General features: G+C 38.7%; 1 protein-coding gene across 3 annotated transcripts; it reads right to left on the bottom strand.

Annotated features, from left to right (window-relative positions):
* Nucleotides 1–572: 572 nt before the first annotated feature.
* On the bottom strand, nucleotides 573–5395 carry ska1 (spindle and kinetochore associated complex subunit 1). 3 transcript variants are annotated; one of them, XM_026365855.1, is made up of 7 exons: nucleotides 5204–5333; nucleotides 4763–4857; nucleotides 4562–4677; nucleotides 3363–3457; nucleotides 2714–2851; nucleotides 2395–2564; nucleotides 573–1083 (listed from the first exon to the last, which is right to left on the bottom strand). In XM_026365855.1, the coding sequence occupies exons 2-7, from the start codon at nucleotides 4851–4853 to the stop codon at nucleotides 935–937; spliced, it is 759 nt and encodes a 252-aa protein (XP_026221640.1). In that variant the 5' UTR covers nucleotides 4854–4857; nucleotides 5204–5333; the 3' UTR covers nucleotides 573–934. The 3 variants fall into 3 exon arrangements, with proteins under 3 accessions (XP_026221640.1, XP_026221638.1, XP_026221641.1); XM_026365853.1 differs by lacking the exon at nucleotides 5204–5333 and adding an exon at nucleotides 5340–5385 and having other exon boundaries at nucleotides 574–1083; XM_026365856.1 differs by lacking the exon at nucleotides 5204–5333 and adding an exon at nucleotides 5340–5395 and having other exon boundaries at nucleotides 577–1083; nucleotides 4772–4857.
* Nucleotides 5396–20927: the final 15532 nt, after the last annotated feature.

Here is a 20927-nt window from a genome sequence, read left to right as displayed (position 1 = left end):
TTCTGTGTGTCGACAGCCAACACATGCACGCATATTTATGAACATAAATGTTAAATGAAATAAAATCCTTCTTTTCCCAGTGTACTAGTCATAACAAAATCCTATGTTCACTTTGAGTTATGTCCTTTTCCTTTCTCCTTAATGCTTAAGTGATACCTACAGCAATGTAAATATGTGACACAGGAAAATTAACAAGAGCCTACATTTTAGCTTGCCAGTCATCTTGCAGTTAACGGCTCCTTTTTTGTTGCATTGATGCCATCTGGTGGCCAGAATACACCTTCTGCTGCTTCATTTTCAAAAACTGTCCATATATAAGCTGTGGATGTAAATTGTAAAACGTTTGTTGCATATCCTAACCCTTCATGAACAGGAAAACCTGTCTATTATGGTGATGTATTCCAAAGTTCCTATACCAATTTCACAGTGGCCACTTCAGTGAATGAGACCAATGTTGACCCCTTTATAAACAACCATGTGCATCAGTGCACAGAAAATGCTGGACACCTCAGTTTTTTAGTGTACAAATGGATCAACACTCCTTAAAGATACACAAAACCATTTAATTTGTTATTTTATTTTCAAAATAATAATTTAATAAGCTTGCTGGATGAGTTAAGTTAACCATCCATCTATACAGTAGCTGGTATCAGGTATTCGACTCACATCATGCAGTAATATATTACAGCACATAGTACTGTAAATCAGTGAGGCTACTCACCAAACCCAACTTAAGGTCAACTGGACTAATGCGACGAATGGGAAACATTTCATATGCACTATAACAAACAAAAAAGTAATCAGCACATTAGAAATAGTGACTACAGTTAACCGGGTCATTGGCATATGCACAAACTGTTGGCTTACTGTGTGGCTACGGTACAGAAAAACCAACCAGCCGAAAGCATCATCCATCTGACTGAATTGTGTTGATTCATAACAGCATGTAGCGGGTAAGGCCTCCTCCTCGTAGCTCCCGCAAGCGCTGGCAGTGTCGCAGCATGTTCAAAATCCCCTGAAATCGTTTGTCCACCTTCATCTGAGTAAATTCACGAATGTCCTCCTCCACCACAAAATACTGACCTGCAATGCATTTTAACACAGCAGTGAAATGAGCTTGTATTCACTCATGGCATCAACAACAACAGTCTTTTCCAATAAACAGAGGGACTAATCTGGACATAGGATCTTTCTACACAACTTTCCATCACTTTATACCCATGTACCAGGTCTGAAGGTGTTCAGGCTTTTATCAGCAACCCACTCAATAAACTGTCTTTCTAGAACAGACACCAGTGGTGCATTAAATAGACCCAACTGATTTTCAAAAAGATCACTACTAAGTGTGAAAACAAGGTCATTAAGTTGCTGTATAGTAATTAATTGGACATTTGCCTTTTAGTGTTTACTATGATGTTTCTTTTTTGCGTCACCTGAAAACTGTCACATCAGAATTTACTTATGTCTGAACTTGACACAACTTTTGTATAAACCCCATTCTCAGAAATGTGGGGCCTTTATCTAAACATAAATAAAAAAGCAAATCTGTGATATGTGCATTTGCATGAACCTTATAAAAAGGATTTTCAGTGTCATCACTGAACAACTTAATTGCCTTCATAAATATATGCTAAATTTGTGTTAGTGTGATGCTGCAACACATTCACAAAGTGCAGAGTCATGTTTACTACTGTTTTACACCACCTGTCCTTTTACTGCAACTAAACTTCAATCGTTTGGGAACTGAGGATTCTAATAGTTGCAGTTTTGCAAGACTCCATACAAACCTTTTCATCTCTACACTATATTATAAACAGTAGATGGTGACATTGTGTGTTAAGAAATATTCTCTTTGAACTGATTGACAATACTTTCATAAAGTTCAACACAAGGTAATCAGCCACAACCCATCTCTGCTTGTAAGGACTGAGTCATGATGATCCCCTCACCTGTTATTAATTATTCAGAAAATTGTTACTTAAAGATTTTATAAGCTTTTCTCTTATTTGCTTCCATGACAACTGACGAGTGTGTTGCAGCATCAAACTCTAAATTCGCTGATATTTGCGAATTAGTTAGTTAGTTAATTAATAAAGGTAATTAGTTAAATATTTATTTTGTACTTTTGTCAGAAATATAAAAGTCAAGCAAATGAAAACTGATTTGACTTTCTTGCATTTTAGAAAAGTCCCAAATTTTCTGGAAAACAGATTTGTATATTTTAGGACAAATGTTTGCCTTTTGTCCACACTCAATTATAAATAATGACTAATTTATTTGTCATGATTTTTTAAAAAACAAACATGTTTTATATGCAGTATCTAATTAGATTGTCCTACTTAATATGATATAAAGTCCATCAGTGACAAACTGTGTGGGCTGCTGACAGCATACCTTTCGTATCCTTGGTCTCCTGCTCCTTAAAGCGCTGGTGCAGCTTGCGTGCATGATTGTTAAGGGTCTTCACTGACTGCTGGAGGATCTTGTACTTGGCTGCTACAGCTGTGTTAATGGTCTGAACTGTAGCATTAAGCTGATCATAGGATATACGTCCTTTCATGTACCTTAGAGAGAGACAATGAACTTAATTAATAAAAATAAAAAAAAAAAAAAATAAAATAAAAAAATAAAAACTCTCTATAAAATGTCTTCCTTATCTATTAGATTAATATTTCACTAACTACTACTGCACCCCTATAGTATATATACTTACTGAGGGATGCTCTCAAACTCTTGCATAGTGATGACGTCCATCTCTCTGACATAGCTCTTGTTGGGCTTTTTGGCATTCTGCGGCGGAGCAGCCTGCACCTCTGCTGCTTCGTTCTTGATCACTACAGATTCAACTCCACTGAGAGACCAGACAAACATTTAACAGGAGACGTCATTCAGAGCAGAAGGCTTTTTCTATACAGAAATAAAGACACAAAAAAGGGCACAGCTTTCTATCTGAGAGTGTCACGGGCTTAGCTCATGCTGTGAATCTACAAGGTCAAATCACCTTCTGTGACACTGAGGTTAGTGACAGGTGTTTCTTGTTACTTGGTGTGTCCCATGGAAATGAAAATGATTGGCAAACAAGTAGTTTAGTAGTCAATACAGTCTCTGAGTTAAACCTGTGACTCACTGACATCACTAAATTGTTATGCTTATACTGCAGCCTCCTTCAGATGTTGTCTTCATATAGTTCAGTAGGTGAAACACTGTTTGGACATGTGACTTTGGGCTACATAAACAGTTTGTCTTGTGTTAACCTATCTTCCAGAAAGGGCTAAAGTCTGAAAAATTGAATCTATGTAGAAGGCAATAATGCAAATTATTTTATACAACTATGAGGAAAAAAATAAAAATGTCACCCTCACTTTGCTGGGCCTTTCTTCCTGGGCATGTGTGCTGGTATGTTGTCCTTAATGTGCTGCATATCCTCCAGATTCTTCTGGAATGAAGCCTCGAGTTCCTGAAACACATACAAAGTTTTTATCATATCTAATATTTATTCAATTCAAATATTTTTATATAGCACCAAATACCAACAGAAGTAATCTCAAGGCAGTTCACAGTGTTTAAGGTTTAAGACCTTATAATATACAAAAAGAAAAAAAAAATAATAATAATAATAACCTGAATATACTGATAATAAGATGGCAATGCCAGGATTCATGAGGCTCAAATTGTGAAAGAGTGGTTCAGGGAGCATGACACATCATGTTTACACATTTTAGCTAACACAGAGTCTAGAGACCTTAACCCCATTGAGAATCTTTGGGATGTGACTTTGTGCAAAAGTCCAACTCTCACATCATCAACACAAGATCATGGTGAAAAAGTAATGCAACTCTGGACGGGAATAAATGTTGTGACATTGTAGACGTTCATCAAAACGATGCCACAGCAAACGTGTGCTGCATTCAAAGCTACAGGCGGCCCAACAAAATTCTGGTGTTGAGTGTATAACTGTATACTGTAGTTTCAGTCTTAGTTTCATAACCATTACACCCCTGATAATTTTAATGCTGCAATACATGACAAAAGAAATCCCTAACTCTTACTAATGTCCAGGACACATTTCAGTAATTAACTATGGCACTTTGGCTACTTTCATGTGATCTCCTGAATATGGGATGTGGGATGTTGCATGGCATCGCTGTAAAATAATTTTATTTGTTATCAGGGCTTTGTGGCCATAGAGTATTGCATAATGTTCATTTTTGCCATATTACCTTATTGTGAAAAAGTGTATGTTTAGAAGAACTTTGAAACCAGAGAGTTCTTCTCACCACATTTTAGCCACGACTCTTTCATAACTACATTATATGGATACTACTCCTAAACCCTTATCTGACATGCTCTTGGTTAAAAATGACTATACTACAATAAATGATAAATGATTAAATGTCAATATTAATAATAAACTAGTAGATTGAAACACATCTTTGTGATTAAATTAGCCTCAGAAAACAGGTAGTGGGCAGATTCTAATGTTTGCAGGATTGAACCGTACCAATAAGGCTGCAGTTCATTATACACAGTGCATGACTGGGGGTGATTAACTGTAGTTTACCTTCAGATGCTTTAGTTGCTCTTTCTGCTGGCCAACACATTTTTCAAACTCCTCCAGGAGTCCTGCGAGCTCAAAGAGCTCCTGCCCGAGTTTCTTCATCTTATTTTGAGGCAACCCTAACGTGGGGAGGTCAAACACAACACGATGACACGTTTAAGGACACATTATTTTAGTGCTACATAATCAGTGAACTCCAGTTACCAGTCTCACCAACGACTGACAGGTCCACCATGCGTTGGAGCGATGATATCCTGTCCTGAAGGTGGAGGCTGATGTCCTCCAGTTCTCTCATTTTCCTGAATCAGACACAGACACATACACACACAGACAGACAGACAGACAGACAGACAGACAGACACACAAACACACACACACACACACACACACACACACACACACTGGAGTCACGTTCATGGGCCATAGAGTAGTAACTGCACCAACCAATAATAGGAAATATACAATGTTAAACAGCACAATGCCACAGTTTTACCAAAAGTAAAGTGGTATATAAATCTATAAGAACGTGTATATGTCTGTAAAACAGCGGACAACTTCAAAACATATGAATAAAAGTATTAGAAAAAGAACTGCCTCCTACTGCAGACAACTAGCAAACAACATGTCGACAGAAATGAAATTAACCCAGAAGAGCGTTATATTAGTTAGTTGGTTACTGGTCCAAATCAGGTAAGTGTCTTCCGACATAACCACAACAAGACCTGCACAGTGAGTGATAACGTTAAGTTATTAAACCTTAAACCGTGAAAGACAAACTCACTGTCTGCTGCTCGACGCTCAGCTCCCGGTTCAATTTGAAACGTCCGTCGTTACGTCCCAGTCTGCGCATGCTCTGTGTCATTGCTGCCTTTAAAGACTGTAGGAAATGTCAGAATTAAAGCGCATGCTATTAAAATTGCCCGTAGGAAAAACTAAATTATATTAGTTTATTGTATCAGGTGAACCTAACTAGCGCTGTACTGACTGAGAGGACACTCTTCTAGACTGCCTACTCTTCTTACAAACGGTTACTTGTTTACAACACCGCAGTTACTTAACAAGACAAAACTAAACGTTATGTTGAGATATGATCCATTAGTAACATTAACACTAGTTAAATTGTAAAGTTACACCAATGTCGCTCCCAAGGGTCGAATATTACTGGCCACTCCCTCACAGAGAAGCTTCCCTCCCTTTAATAAAAATAAAATAAATAACAAAACCATGAGTCAAATAAATATGCAGCTCTGTTCCCAACAATTTTAACTGACTAAGGCGCTCGCCCATAATGAGGAACGGTGTATGCCTGCCGAGATCTGCATCCCCCACTCTAAGGGAGGAGGATGCAGATCTCGGCAACTCCGAGTTGCCAAATATTGCACTCATTCCCTTATTAACTGCAACACACGTTATAGCCCAACTAAATGCTGTAAATTGTCCATCTTTTAGATTATTTTAAGATGACAGTGAAAATTCACATACACAAAAGTGTGAGTGGCTCAAAGCATAGTAAGTTCACATAAGTTTGCAAATCTTGTTATTATTAGCAGAGATTTTATTAGATTAAACTTGCCTTGATAATGTATGAACCATTATAACATTCATCCATTCAACGAACCACAATGAAAACCTCCATTAACCTCAACACTACTAATCTGCTATAACATTTTTAATAGGACAAAGATCTGTGGTGTACTTTGTCACACTTAAGCTTAAAATTGCTTAAAATAATCTAAACGATAGACAATTTACAGCATTTGGTTTGGCTATAATATGTGTTACAGTTAATAAGGGAAGGGGGTGCAATATTTGGCAACTCGGAGTTGCCGAGATCTGCATCCTCCTCCCTGGTTAGAGTGGGGGTGCAGATGTCGACAGGCATGCAAAACTCGGCATAAGCCGAAAAGCCCGATGAAACAGCAGAAGAAAAAGCAGTGCTGCCCTAAGTGTAATTGACTTGAAAAGAAACCACCTTTTGTAAACTTTAATCAGTAATCAGCCACCTTATAATGTTTGACTCTAATTTCCGCTCCGGCTGCTCTGTTACCAGAACTTTCTCTCTGCCTGTTAGCTTGTTAGCCTGTTGAACACAGATTTTGTCCCCCGGCCGCCATGTTGGATCAGGTAATCCGTAAGATGCAAGAGCGGGTACAGAGGCCGAGGGTTATCCACAATTAAATCGCAATAATTCACCGATTTTACAGTAGATTTTAGAGCAGTTGGGCTTGTTACAAATGCCAGAAATATATCTATGAAACGGGGATAGTTGATTCAATTTAATGTGCGGATTATTTAATTAAAACACGTTCTTTTTTGTTGTTGTGACAATAATATACTGTAATATTGAAGGTGTACTCCCCCATGTAATTCAGATTTTGTTGTATTGTTGTAAAATAAGGTGAGATAGACTTTTATTTACCCCCAGTGGGGAAATTCCCGTGCTTACAGCAGCAGAGGAAACAGAGACAAGCACAAGAAGATGTTCACTGGTCCTATGCTGCCCCTATGAAAACTTTCTGAATTACATCACAATTATATTAACATAATCAGTAGTTCTGTATATCTATCAGTAAGACAGTAAAATATACTTAAATATAATTGTGTTTTTTATATTTATACACAAACACACATAATTATAACATTGCAGAGAACCATGACATCCCATAATGCTGCTCCAAAAAATATTTGTGTATTGATTAAACTAAATTGTTTGAAAAAATAACTTTGAACCAACATGAAAACATCATCCCAACAGTGAATTACACTGACGGGAGAATTGAAATCCTGTACAATTCCTCCCACCCACTACACAGTGTGCTGACTGGACAGAGGAGCGTGTTCTACAGAGAACCACAGGAGATCCTTTCCACCTGTGGCCATCAAACTTTACAATTCCTCTCCCTCTGTAAGGGGTGGGAGAACCGACTATTGCTGTCATATAGTTGCCGTTATTCCACCCTGGACTATATACAGTATATAGACCCATTTTTGTTCATCTAACATATTCTGTATGTATATTGAGTTTTCTCTATTGATGTTATTTTGTATTTATGTTGGTGTTGGATCTTTCCTGGTTGTGGTTTCCTTTCTTTCTGACTGTTGAGAACAACAGTACCAAGACAAAACAATTTCCCTTTGGGATAAATAAAGTTTTTTGAATCTTGAATCATGATATGGGACTGCTTGGTTGCCTCTTGGCTGTTTTGTTGTTTGTTTTATGAGATTTGCAAATCATTGTATTCTGTTTTTATGTAGATTTTACAAAGCATCTAAACTTTGTTTGGAACTGGGGTGGTACAGATCATTATAGCACTAATTGTCTGACAGTATGAAAAGTGCTTTACAAAGATAGATACATTCGTGAACACACTAATAAAGACTCTAAACTTATCCGTGCTTGATTTAGGCACAGTGGATTATAAGAAAGGTCCTGTTGGTAAGCTGCCTGTCTTAGTTTACATAGCCACACACGGAAAGGCAAGTGTAAACGTATACACGCGCACACACGCACACACACACACACACACAAAACATTCCAGACAATTAATCCTTAGTGACATGCCAACCTAACCGATTTCTATAATAACTCCTCTGAATCTGTTTCAGTCTGTTAATTCACCAGATCTTGTTTCTTTAGGTTTAGACATGTATGAAACATATGTGAATGTGTTTTCATGGAGATTTATCTAAAGTAAAAGACGTTCAAAGAGTGAAGCAGGTCATAGTGTTACTGTATGACTAATGAATGCTGGTTTGCATGTATTAGAGGGTACTAAAGCAACCTGTCATCAGGTTGTTTCTCATTGCTGTATAATGATACTGTGAAGGACATCAGATTGGCACGGTGTGCAGTGACCAAAGGATCGAGACAAAGTGAGTGCAGGGGAAGACTACACTCTACAAGGCTGTCTGCCAGCCTTTCTCCAGCAGACAACCTTTTTAATGTACTAATACGCTTACATTCGTTAGGACATATCATTTAACAGCATAATGATGATGTGTCAATAAGCAAAGTATTTGCAAAACTGAGTGAAAAAAATTTTAATTAACAGAATTCAGGTGTCATTTGTCAACACAACTTGTCCTCTGAAAAAACAAACAACATTACAGAGTTGACCTGAAGCAGGTGGCACAAGGTGTGCTCAGTCACCTGCTTCTTCAGCTTTCAGCCATGTCTGTGGCAGTGTGAGGCTTCTGCTACCTGCTTTACCCAGTTTGACACCTCACTGTTCACATACAGGCAACGTGTGAACAATGAATAAAGTCCCCCGCCTGCTTTGTCCTGTGCGTCTACAGATTGTTGTCGTGTAAGCAGTTTTGGGGACTACAAGACGATCTGTCCCACCGCTGTGATCAAAAGCAGCTGTTAGCATGGTTTCCCTTCTCTTCCAGCCGACCTGAAATGTGACACCCGCTCTAGTTCATACAGGGACACATGAGGCATGCAGTCACCCAACATTCAGGACAAACATGGATCTTGTATTTCTCTTCAGTATAACCTCCCAAAACTGGTGCCTGGAGTAGTAAATTCATCTAAATATCATTTACCCCCTGTGAAAATCTGGATTTAGGTTTATGTCTGTGACCATGGAAACTATAGATATTGTTCTAATCAGTTTGATTTCATTGATATTTAGATGACCCCCAACCTATCATGACCTTACTATGTAAAGAGCCTTGAAATGATTTTTCTTGTGATTTGACACTATATAAACTGATTTCTTAGGGTGAGATGTAATGTTTTTATTTGTATATAGTTTATTATGCATGTGGGCAGGCTTGTAGTATCGTAGCTAAATTTAGGGTGTCAGGTTGTCAGGGTTCAGTATCTTGTCCAGGCACACTTTGACATGTTGCAAAGAGGAACCGGAAGTCGAACCACTGACCCTGCAGTCCATGACTTCACCAGCTGATATACAGCTGCCCCTTCAACCACTTGATCAACTTTTAATGCCTGGAATGCTCAGGTAACCTAAGTCCACAGTGGGCAATTATTTCTGAAATGGAAGTTGAGGCCACTGTCATGGTGAGAAACGAGATAAATCCAGCAGCAGCAGCACAGTACAGCCCAATACTTTACTTTAGATCTAGAGTTTAACAAAGCACACAGACTTGATGGGACAGAGACGTTTCTGTTAATTCAAGCATTTTAATTGAATCAATCCAACTATAAACTACAAGATATTGCTGAAACAACTAACCAACAGCATAATGTCTTGACACAAATAAACCTTTGGTGGGCCTGAGTCATACAGGTCCAATCACAGGTAGCTGTACACAAACACATTTTGTTATCTATGGCTCAGTTCCATTCAGTACTTCAGCAAGCCATTCCAGGGAGCCAGCATGTTATAGCACTGTCACTGAAGAGCCACAGGGAGACCGAAAGGAAGAGTGAACAGTGTGTTCAGTGGGAGGGGACATAATAGTCACTGTGGCAGAATACAAATTAATTAATTCATTCATTTGTGTACTCCCCCCTTTGTGAAAGAAGGAACCAGTAGACTGGTAGCAGGATCTTTTCAGTTACTTGTAGATGCCAAAATATCTGATCCATTGTCTGGCTGTGCATGCGTTGTCATAGAAATACAGATGTTGACCAGAGATAGTTGATAGTTTGCTGCTAGTGTGCATTGGAAATGGGCAGTGTGCCTGGAGAGCAGCTTGGGTTTCAGGTCTTTTGAAAAATGCTATGTCAGCTATGTATGACATGACAAGTGTAAAGACATACTCAGTGTTGATGGATAGCTGCACGGCAGCCAGAGAGCGGTGGGACTTACACGAAGCAGATTCATTATATTTTTCTGCCTTTGGTTCATTTGCTGTCACTTGTCAGGACTTGCTGGCGTGAGATCTTTTGGTGGTCAGAGATGCTGCTTGAATGCAGCTAAGATTGTTTCTCCCTTTAAAGAAACAGAATTAGGGCCAGAAGAAGAAGAAAGCAGGCCACACCAGCATTCTGGTTCTGGTCAAACCTTGTACACAATGTGTGGAACAACTAAAAGGAGAAGGTGGAGAAGGAAGTGATAGGGTCTGACCTATGAGCCAGTCTCAAAAAAGTTTCAGAAATAAAGAGGAACACACTGGGCTCATGCTGGGTTTTGCACCACCTTCCCCAGGATGAATCTGGCTTTAGACAGGGTGAGAAGTCACAGTTTATGAGTGGGAGTGAGAACCAAAATCTTGGGGAGCTGACACATTAGTCTCTCTCCCCTGTCAATTTCACACTCTGCATTATAAGCTGTGACATGGGACATTAGGAATATGAAGAATTAGTCAATGTACAAATTATTTAATTTAATTAGGAATATGAAGAATTAGTCAATGTACAAATTATTTAATTTAATTTAATCTATTATATAGATAACTACTTATTATCTATATACAGTATAGGGGACTACACACCATAAATATAACAGAAAAACCATATCGCCTCCGTATATTTAAGGATTCAGTGTTACTTCTATTAACATGTGGTACATGTGGGACGCTAGATGCTGGAAAAGTCTTTGCTGTGTTGACATCAAGATCATAGGACTGTACTTCTGTAGCTACCCTTTCATGTTTCCACACCAACTTCAGGGTTTTTGCTCCAAAAAGTTTTTTTCCTAATGTGGTTATTTTACACTTTGTGTCACTGTCCCTAACTCCTAAGCCTGCTAGGGTCTAAAGTGTTGATGTTCATAGCTCCAAAATGGCAATATTCAAGGGTATTCGAGGGTATCATAACCTTAAATATCACACTCCTTCACTGATTTATCACCATTTTCTCACTATGTTGTTGTGTCTCTGCAACTTCAACAGAATGAATCATGTCCATATTGATTGTCTCACTATAAAGACAGATTACTAAGGCCTGCTGCATGCTTCTTGTGGAAGGTGGCAAAGTTCTGCAACTGACTCATTGGTCAGAGGTAACCCTAACCCAACCATCTCCTTTTCCACCTTGTTCCAAAATGCACCAATGGTAATAATATGATAACCAACTTATTTTCAAAGATCTAGAACAAAAAACATGAAGAACTCATCTACAAAACATCTACATTCTGAACTGCCATGCTGTCTTCTCCTACAGCAGCTCTGCATGAGCATATTAAAAAACCTGCCATTCAGTGGTGAACAGTGAACTTTGAGCTATAGAACATGAACATTAAACTTGAGTGCTGTTAACACAGAGAGTAAACATAAGAAGCAAAAGCTTTAAAACTCAATGTGCCTACACCTTTTTCTTCTTATCACACCATCGTCCATTATTACTAATTATGTATGAAACATTCAGCACAGGTCACTTGCATTTCTACACACCCACATGTAGAAATGATTATTGTACTGTCAACCACCAAGATCCTCCACAGGAACCATATTTGACCCTTAACACACCATTAACCTTTGGCTGTTTACTATATCTAGATCTTGGCTAACTAAATATTTGCTAACCAACATTTGTATTGTGCTGCTTACTCTTCAGCTGGCATGTTTCAGCTACAGATACACACCCTTGGTTCCCCCCGGGTTGTGATTCCCAACTGTTTTCAGATGCTGCACAGACACTTTATCTGATCCACTTGATAAGGATCCAGTTCAGGCAATGAAGGAGGGGTATTTTCACTCAGACTTAGAGCAAAGGCTATTTCAAGCAGTATCAACCGTGTCCCCTTGGCAATGGGGGTGAGAAATTTTGCTGCTCAGCAACCATGTAAATGTGTACAGGGTTGAGTGGAATTAATTATTTTTACTGCAGGGTAATTTTAGCCCACTGACAAGTACCAAGAAGTGTTGGAAACCAGCTGGACCACAAAAAAATGTTAACATCACAAGTCTATACAACACACGACTGTGACATCTCACTGTAAAGGTGTAGCATAAACAGTAAGACATGTTTTGTGGACTTTCCTGTGTAGGCTCTTTAGTCCTGTTGCTACTGCACTAATGATCTTTGCGTTCATCTTCAGATTTACTCACTGCTAATCTTAATCTCAGACTGAAACTAAAGCCACAGGCCCATGTGCAGTATACCTGTTGAGTTGAACTGTAATTTACAGGCAACATGAGATAGGACCACAAGCACAGTTCACATACCAAGATGATGTCCTGTTAAACCTGGGACACGACAAACATGTCTCAGTATGAGACTCTCCACTTCTGGAGCTTGGACTACTGAGAACCCAATAAACACCACCTGCAAAAATAGTGAACAGAAATGGCACCAACTTCTTGACAATGATAATGTCATTGGTTTGCTTATCTAGATCAGGTCGATACACTCACCAGAAATTATACTGCAAACAGTGTCCCTGCAGTTCAACAAGGTATTAAATACAGTGAGCAGTCAGTAAGTAAAAGTGTTGCTTCTTGAAAACACTGCTGATGCAACACAAGAACAACTAATATGAGAAAGGAGTAAATTTGGTCCAGAAACTGAGAAAGTTTAACTGAAGTTCAGTGGACAAACAGTATGAGGACATTACGCTGGGATTCCAGAGTGTTGTGCTGACACATCAGAAATGCATGCAAGGACCAGACCAGTCCTCTCTATAAGGTAACGGAGAGACAGGATCCTGAAGAGAATGAGACGATGACACCTGAGTGGTGCCTGAGAGCAGTTGTTCAGGTCCGTTGCTGCTTTTAGTTCTTTGGCTTGAGTTGGGTGTCATCAGCAAAGCATTGAAACATATTTTTGAATGACAGGAACAGAAGACTGGACTTCTGATGGAGAAGAAACAAGCTTTTATTGGATAAAGAGAAGGGAGAGCAGATTATAGCCAGAGATTTAACTTCAAGATGAGAATGTTTTGGTATCAGATGCTGTATTGAGATCAGCTGTCCAAGACCTGCTTGCCATCATTCTGTTACTGATAGCTTCTTGTGCAATATTTCCTAGGCTCCAAGAATTTTACTGTTAGTTTGGCAATAGAAGTTATTATTAGGACATCCACGTTAGGAGAGATCTTAGATTCCTGGCTGATTTGTGGCAGGTCTCTGCTGGGGCCCAGCTCTGTACGTGATTGGTATGCGCTGCCTGCAGACAGCGTAGTTAATTGCGCGTTGCCTTGTTAACGCCTCTAAGCACATTCTGTCAAAGTACAGAACGACCAGTGGATGGAACACAGCGAGGACTCACTAAACTGAAGTGGGCTCCCCCAGGTTGACTGGCCAACAGCAGCTGATCAGCATCGGAATCTAAGTTCTAATATCCACTTCATAATGTTTAAATGTGATCTATGCCTGAGGTTTTGCGAGCTCTCAGTTTTTTCATGATTAAACTATAGTTGCCAACTCTCATGCTAATGATGCTCTCAGGTTCCGCATCAGGCTCTTCTGCTATACAACTCATCACCTCACTATAGACGAGGAACAGGTTGTGTTCCACATTTTACTGCCAATATTACCACTGAACTCACAGACTAATTGTGGAGTGTGTCTGAAATGTAATTTTAATAAAGAAAGAAATGAGTTTATGTAGACTGTGTTGCTAAATTTATGAAACATTATTGAAGATGCTTTACAAGCATTTAAAATATGTTTCTGCAGCTCAGCCAATGCTGGACCTTTGGACAGCATTACCTCTTTCACACTAACGGCTCCTTCTCATGACCGTGCAGAGGACAGGCTCATAAGAAGAGAACAACAAAAACAAACACCTGTCAATTAGCAGCTATGTTTACATGTGTCATCAAACATGTATTTATTTCATGATGATGCTCATGATGTTTGGTCACACGAGAGACTCATGCATAAATAGGAGGCATAAAAGTACTTTTTGTTTGCAGGTAATCTGCAGCAATCTGTGTGTATGCAAGCAGATGTTGCTTCAAGTAGTATTTATTCACATTCATCAGTTTTGCCAGTCAGTTTGAGGTGGGGTTGATTTAAATAATTTATACTTATAGCCTATAAACTGCAGTTTAAAATAGATGTTGAGGGGTGGATGGGTGGCAGGTGGGTTTAGAGGTTATTTTGTTTATATTTTTATTAATTTTATCTTAACCGGTGACACATCCGGCTACAGCTTCTCTGAGTCGCTTTTTTTTTTTTAAAATCTAGTGCCTGTAGCAGGGGTGAGAAGGACCAGCAGTCAGTACCAGCTGCTGCTGTGGTGGTGTTGCTAGAACACAGTTAAGAACTCAGTTTGAAGTGCCACATCAGATAGTCTAATTACTTTTGAAGAGGAAAAAAAAACCTTTATCTTACTTTCAATCCACTGATAAATTGGTTAAGCTTAGCATGCAGACCAAGCTACTTCGTATTTAGTTGTTTCCCCTACTCACAACCTGTTCTCTGCAACTCAGGACAACATCTCTGGTCTTTCTTAGCCCTGAATGAAGTCATTTGCCCTGGAACAAACTGTCATGTTTAGAATTGTTTAAAAGCTGCTTTCTATATATGTCAGACAGGCTTTAATGTTTAATGTTCAGAGATTTTACCTCACTAAGTTTAAACATCGGTTAATGAACTTGTGTTTAACACAGCGAAACGAACAGATGAAGGAAAATGCTCACTTTCAATGAAAGCTCTGTAGAACGTCATTAAAGTTCTGTCAACCTGAAACCTGGTCAACATTCATAGACTGTGTCTACAGTTTGGCTCTTTATTGCTGTGCTAGACTAGATAACAGCTTACTGTAAGTCAGGCAATTTCCAGGCAATTCCAAACAAAGGCCAATGCAAAGACCAAGGAAGGGACAGCGGTGAACCAGAAACAGGGCTATGGGCAGCAAAGGCTCATCCATGCATGAGGTCAAGTGAAGGCTGGCCCTCGAGGTCCGATCCCACAGAGGAGCTAGTTAGTTAGTGTCCACTGCAGAAAGCAGCTTCAATGGGCACGTGAGCCTCACAACTGTGATCTACTACTTTCCTTTTAAGGACATTTCCACCACAAACCATAGTTCTGAAAAGTGAGAAGTAGATACAACTCATTAATTCAGTTTCATTCATTCATTTCATTCAATTCATTGTTGATCATCATTCATCAGTAATTATTTGTATAAAGATGTAATCCTTTACTGTCTGGTGAGTGTTGACAACACTTCTTTTAAGATCTTCAGAAATCACCTTTGTCTGACTTCTACAAACCTGTGTTGACAAGATCAGACTTATGATAATGAAGACCCAGATTTCTCTTCCCAGACTCACATCTGATTGTCATCATACATGATGACATAATGTTGCTACACACAGATATTTGAGATTACATCATGTCTACAACATCAATGAATAAGTGTATTTTGTTGTCTAATTTGTCTTACTGTGTCCCCTTTATCTAATTTTTGATTATGTTTTACATTATTTAACTTTATGTTTTGTACATTTGTGCAAAAGTATAGAAAATTGTAGATATTCACATACATTTTTGAGTCCCGCTATAAATACCTTCATGTGGACTAAAACAACAAAACAAAGCCTAAGGACCCCTACAGGAGGTAGGCCACAGCCAGGATTTGAACCCCTGTCTCCCTATCTTACCACTACACAGCAAGTAGGAAACAGTTGCAGTGGTGCATCTGACTTACACTGTTGACAGGGATAATTTACACTGTAAATGACACGCACACACACACACACACACACACACACGCTGTCCACCATATATCACACTTACACACATACACATTGCAGTGCTGTTTGACATTTGGTGTTGTAACCAATGGGCAGGCAAAAAGGAACAGGAGCATTTTTAAAGCTCAGCCAGGTGGTTATAAGTGTTGCTGGCACATTTGCTCTCCCTCCACTCACACGCACAACAGCCTGGGGTTCCCTCACTCCCAGAGACAGAAGAAGACAAGGAAGGCAGGGCAAGAAATAACTTTTTGTTGTCCAGCTGTCCATTAAATACTAAACCAGCTAGATCAGACTGGTTCATAGCTGAACAATGTTTGGTTACGGTCGTAACAATTTTACCTGGAATGGGACTCTAAGAGAGCTGGGAGGCAGCTACCCAGCCCTCTGCACAGGTAGGTGCACACTGAGAGTGTGAGTGTGTCCATGTGTGTTAGTCCTACTCTATGTATTTATGTACAGTGAGGGAGAGAGAGCTGCACAGTTGATCTGGCAGCTTTGCCTCTGTGAGGTTGCCATGAATCCCTCTGTGCATTTACACAGCAGCTCAGAGCTGCTGGCCAGAGCCACAGCATTTCAATGCAGTTGAAGGATCACAGTGTGGCTTAACCTATAGTAAAGAAAAATACAACCTGACGCTGGTCTTCTCAAAGCCACCTTTATCAGTAGCCAGGCTGACAAGCAGGAACTGTGAATGAAGAGATACAAAGAATGACAAACATTGACATACACCAGCTTTTGTCTTTTGGTTCATAGACAGGCTGCCAGCTGAACACAGCTCATGTTTCCAGCGCTGGTCAAATTGCACTGCTATCTGTGCTATGTGGCTCTGTTATGTCCTGAACGCAAGTGTGAATTCTGTGTCTTGGCTCTCTGCAGCACTGGGATGTCAGTTCAAAGGCATAGCAGAGAGGAGCAAAGTAGCATTCGACGGTCTAATGAGACGTGAGAAACTTGACTATGGTAAAGGAAAATCAGGACGAATGTGAATGGAACGAGGCAACGGACTGACACTGCCATGTTGCAGTTAACGTTTTGGATTTTGAAGCCAGAAATCACTGCCACTGACTATTTAGTACACTACATTCACAGTATCTTTTATACTACTATGAGTTTTGGCAGTTTTAGGTATTTTGTGCTCCGGCTAGAGTTGGTGATGTCACGATGAGTGGAGAGGCTGAAGTTTTTAAACCAAAGGTTCCTGTCCTCACTCACTCCTGTGACCACACTTTTCCGTTCTCAAACATAACATATGCACATTAACGTCTCCTAGAAATAGAATAAAAATAGAAAATCCTATTTTTTTCCAGGTCTTTTATGATTAGTAAATAATACTGTGTGAGTGTTGAGTAATAAACAGTTTGTACTTTCGCCAAATCATTTCAAAATAAAAGCACAAATCGAAAAACAAACAAAATAGTTATATATTGTGAATTTTGCTTGTGACTGCTTTATTGTTTTTAGTTAATAAGACTGTGTGACTGTTTAGTATTTTTTCAGACATGGACTGGTTATTTATATTTAGTTAATAAGATTATTTACCAGTTTAGTAAATAATTCCTACTTCTGCCAAATCCCTTGAAAATAAAAGCATGAAATGTTAACTTATTAGTTTAAGGAGCTAAACTGAATTGAATTAATGTCCTCTACGCAGACCGGGCATCAGACGGACACTGAGTCTTCATTCAGTGTATACCATTTAGTCATGTCTTGACAGGAAATACAGATTTTCAAAATAAGTCCACATTAACTAACACAAGGATACTGCTGGTCTCTGAATGATGATGTATTTATATTAATAAGTCATTTATATTAATATGAGCTCACTTTAATAACCGTGCAACTTTCAAAATAAAAGTCTTCTTTAATAACAGCATAAGTCCTGTTTTCACAATAAAATCTTGTGAAAACAACCAGTTACAGTAGACAGTGTACAGTATGCTAGATTTTCAAACTGAAAGCATGTGAAATGTTAAAATTCCTGTTACTCTGTTGTTTTTGTTTCTCCTTCTTCTGTCATTTACTGTCTACTTCTTGTTTCTTGTCACTTTTTCTTATGGTCAATTTTTTGTGGTTGTGAACTATTTTTCATTTTGACAACTTTTTCCTCTTGTAAACCTTTTCTCTTATTCAACTTCTCTTTGTGATGTTCTTTTAGATAAGTACTTGTGATAATTTACCACCAGTCAGCAGTCGGTGTCTTTTCAGCAACAGATCAGCTCTCCCATGTAATTTTGTGATATTTACTGACATTTATTGTGTAAAAGAATCCATCTTCACAATGAAAACTCTGACTTATGAACTCAAAATATTAAATAATAATAATTAATAAGTAAATAAAAGAGGAAACAGTTCTATAAAATATCCTGAATCAATTAGATCTTAGCTCAGGTAAGAGCCAGGTATTTCCCATCATGCCCTGACGTCTTGCAGTTGGTGCAGAGCAACTGCAGCACCTGGCTCCAAAATCTGGTTAACAGAATACACTGCGCGCCGATGACTGACGATCTAAGAATCTGAGATGAACCTGCTCATCTCGAATGAGCCTATTGGCATTTCAGCTTACTCAGCGTGTTGAATCCATGGTGGTCCCTCACAGTGACAAAGCACATCCTGATTGGCTGGTCAGTTTAGCAAAATATTGCATAAGAAGAGAGACTGAAGTGACAAAGGCAAGTAAACAAGGTCAAGAGAGCAAACATGGAGGAATCATCTTATTTTTCATCTTCATCTCATCCGATCATTTTTATTTGAGAAGTGATGTTAAAATAGAAATCAAATGCTGCTTTGTTTGTATTTGCACTCCTACGTCATCTACTTGCCCTTTTTGAATGGCAGATACGGACGACTGCCTCCTGCTGGTATGAACATGCAGAACCATATGCTCGTTTGACACATTCTTAGAAAGACAACACGTCCCTGCCTCTTCCCACTATGTGAAATATAAGCCACCAAATCACCCTTATGGGAGCTGCCATCTTGCTTTTGTGACACAATTTGTAACCAGATTTTGCGCAGTAGTGTCAATGATGATGAAGTGATTTGTAACTAGCTAACGAGTATAATCATGCAGTGATGAATTAGTATTATCTTCTCATAACAACAAGCCTGTACAGTTAGTTAGATGAGAAAGACATGACACTCGTTCTAAGTTTGGTCACAGTTAAATGTAGCTAGTACCTGTTGCTTTATTAATTCATTGTACCTCAGTGAGCTGTTAACAACCCTTACCTGTTGTCCTTCAGTAGTTCAGTTGTAAAGACACTTACCAGGCTACTGTGGCCACGTTATACTAATTAAACCTTTTTATGTTGGGAATGAGAAAACACACATGTCCTTAAAAAAAAAGTCATTGTTTCCAGCACATTGCTGTGAGTTTATATTAATTAATAATTAAGAATGACTGTAACTGTCAGAAAAGTAATTCAAGAAGTACTGTAGTACACTCTCTACATGTAATATGTGACATTATATGAATGATTTTGAAATCATCTGTCTGTCAACAGGTGCAGACCCTGGAGCATGACACAAACTTTATTCTGGACTAAATCAGCAAGACATCCCGTTGTGATCATCCTGTTACAGAGACAGTGTTACCTGTGGACTGTTACCTATTGTTATGTTTATAAGACAATCAGTCTCTCAGTTGTTCCTGGCGTCCAGGTGTTGGGATCTGACTGCGGAGTAACACTGTTCTCCTTCACATGCTCTTTATGTTAAATCCATTTTTGTTCCGTCAACATCTTATGTGGTGCTATGGTTTGCTGTTTCTTATCATAAAAATCTTTCTATGTGACTTGCAAAACTCAACAGTTTTTAGTCAACACTGCAGCAGAGGACCAGAAAATAATTGAATTCCTCCTATCAGCCCTTGATCAATATTGTTAAATGTTACCAAGTTGCCCAACATGTCATAATAATTAATAATAGCAGGACTGTTGACATAGACCTGCATTGACTTTACTGTCAACCAGTGTCCAACAGTGCAAACAGTGAACACTAATTTTACCCATCACTTCATCAAAAACAGCTAAGGTCATGAAAATTTTTTTAGCTCAGTCTTTGAGAAGCAGAAAATAAAATCTAAACATGTAGGATTTCTTTAGATGTTCAAACTTCCATCAGCACTCCTCATCTTCTGCTCTATACTGTGGGACAGGCTGCTTCTGTAATCACAAGATAAACAGAAGCCTAATGTGCGTCTGTTATACAGATGGAGAACAGCTGAGTCTTTATTCCTTATATTCCAACTGAACTGAGATCAGTCGCTGGAAGACGGTGACCAAATTTATAATTATATTAGTCAGTGGTTGTGTTCTCATTAAAATAAACTAAACAGAGCCACAAAACCATTTGGAATAACCTATTATATTTCTGAATGCCTTTATGATAAAGGCACAATTAAAAAATGGTGACACAGCAGCTGTGTACTTACTGTATTTCATTATTTGAATTATTATATGAAAATACGTATTTGTAGGTTGAATCCTGTCTGGCTAGCTTCAAACTAAATTCAGTAACAACTCAAACTAACTAATGTTAGCAGAATTAGTCTATGGGCTAAACCTAGCCTACTAAACTGACATGAAAAAACACAAACACAAAGATGCTGTCAGTTCACAGTTTTACACTATTAACTGCAAGAACAGCCCAGTGGGCAATGAATAATATATAAAATTGTAAAAAGAGCTTTAGTGAGCTGTTACAAAGGGTGAAGGTGTCAACTGACCTCATGCCAGTCAATGCCAATTCTGTCAAGTCTCTGCAGTTGATTCAACAAAAGATTAGTTAAAACTGTTTTTTTAAGTTAGTGA

Source organism: Anabas testudineus, chromosome 6 (assembly GCF_900324465.2).
Source record: "Anabas testudineus chromosome 6, fAnaTes1.2, whole genome shotgun sequence".
NCBI lineage: Eukaryota > Metazoa > Chordata > Actinopteri > Anabantiformes > Anabantidae > Anabas > Anabas testudineus.
This window is presented reverse-complemented; position numbering and strand designations above follow the sequence as displayed.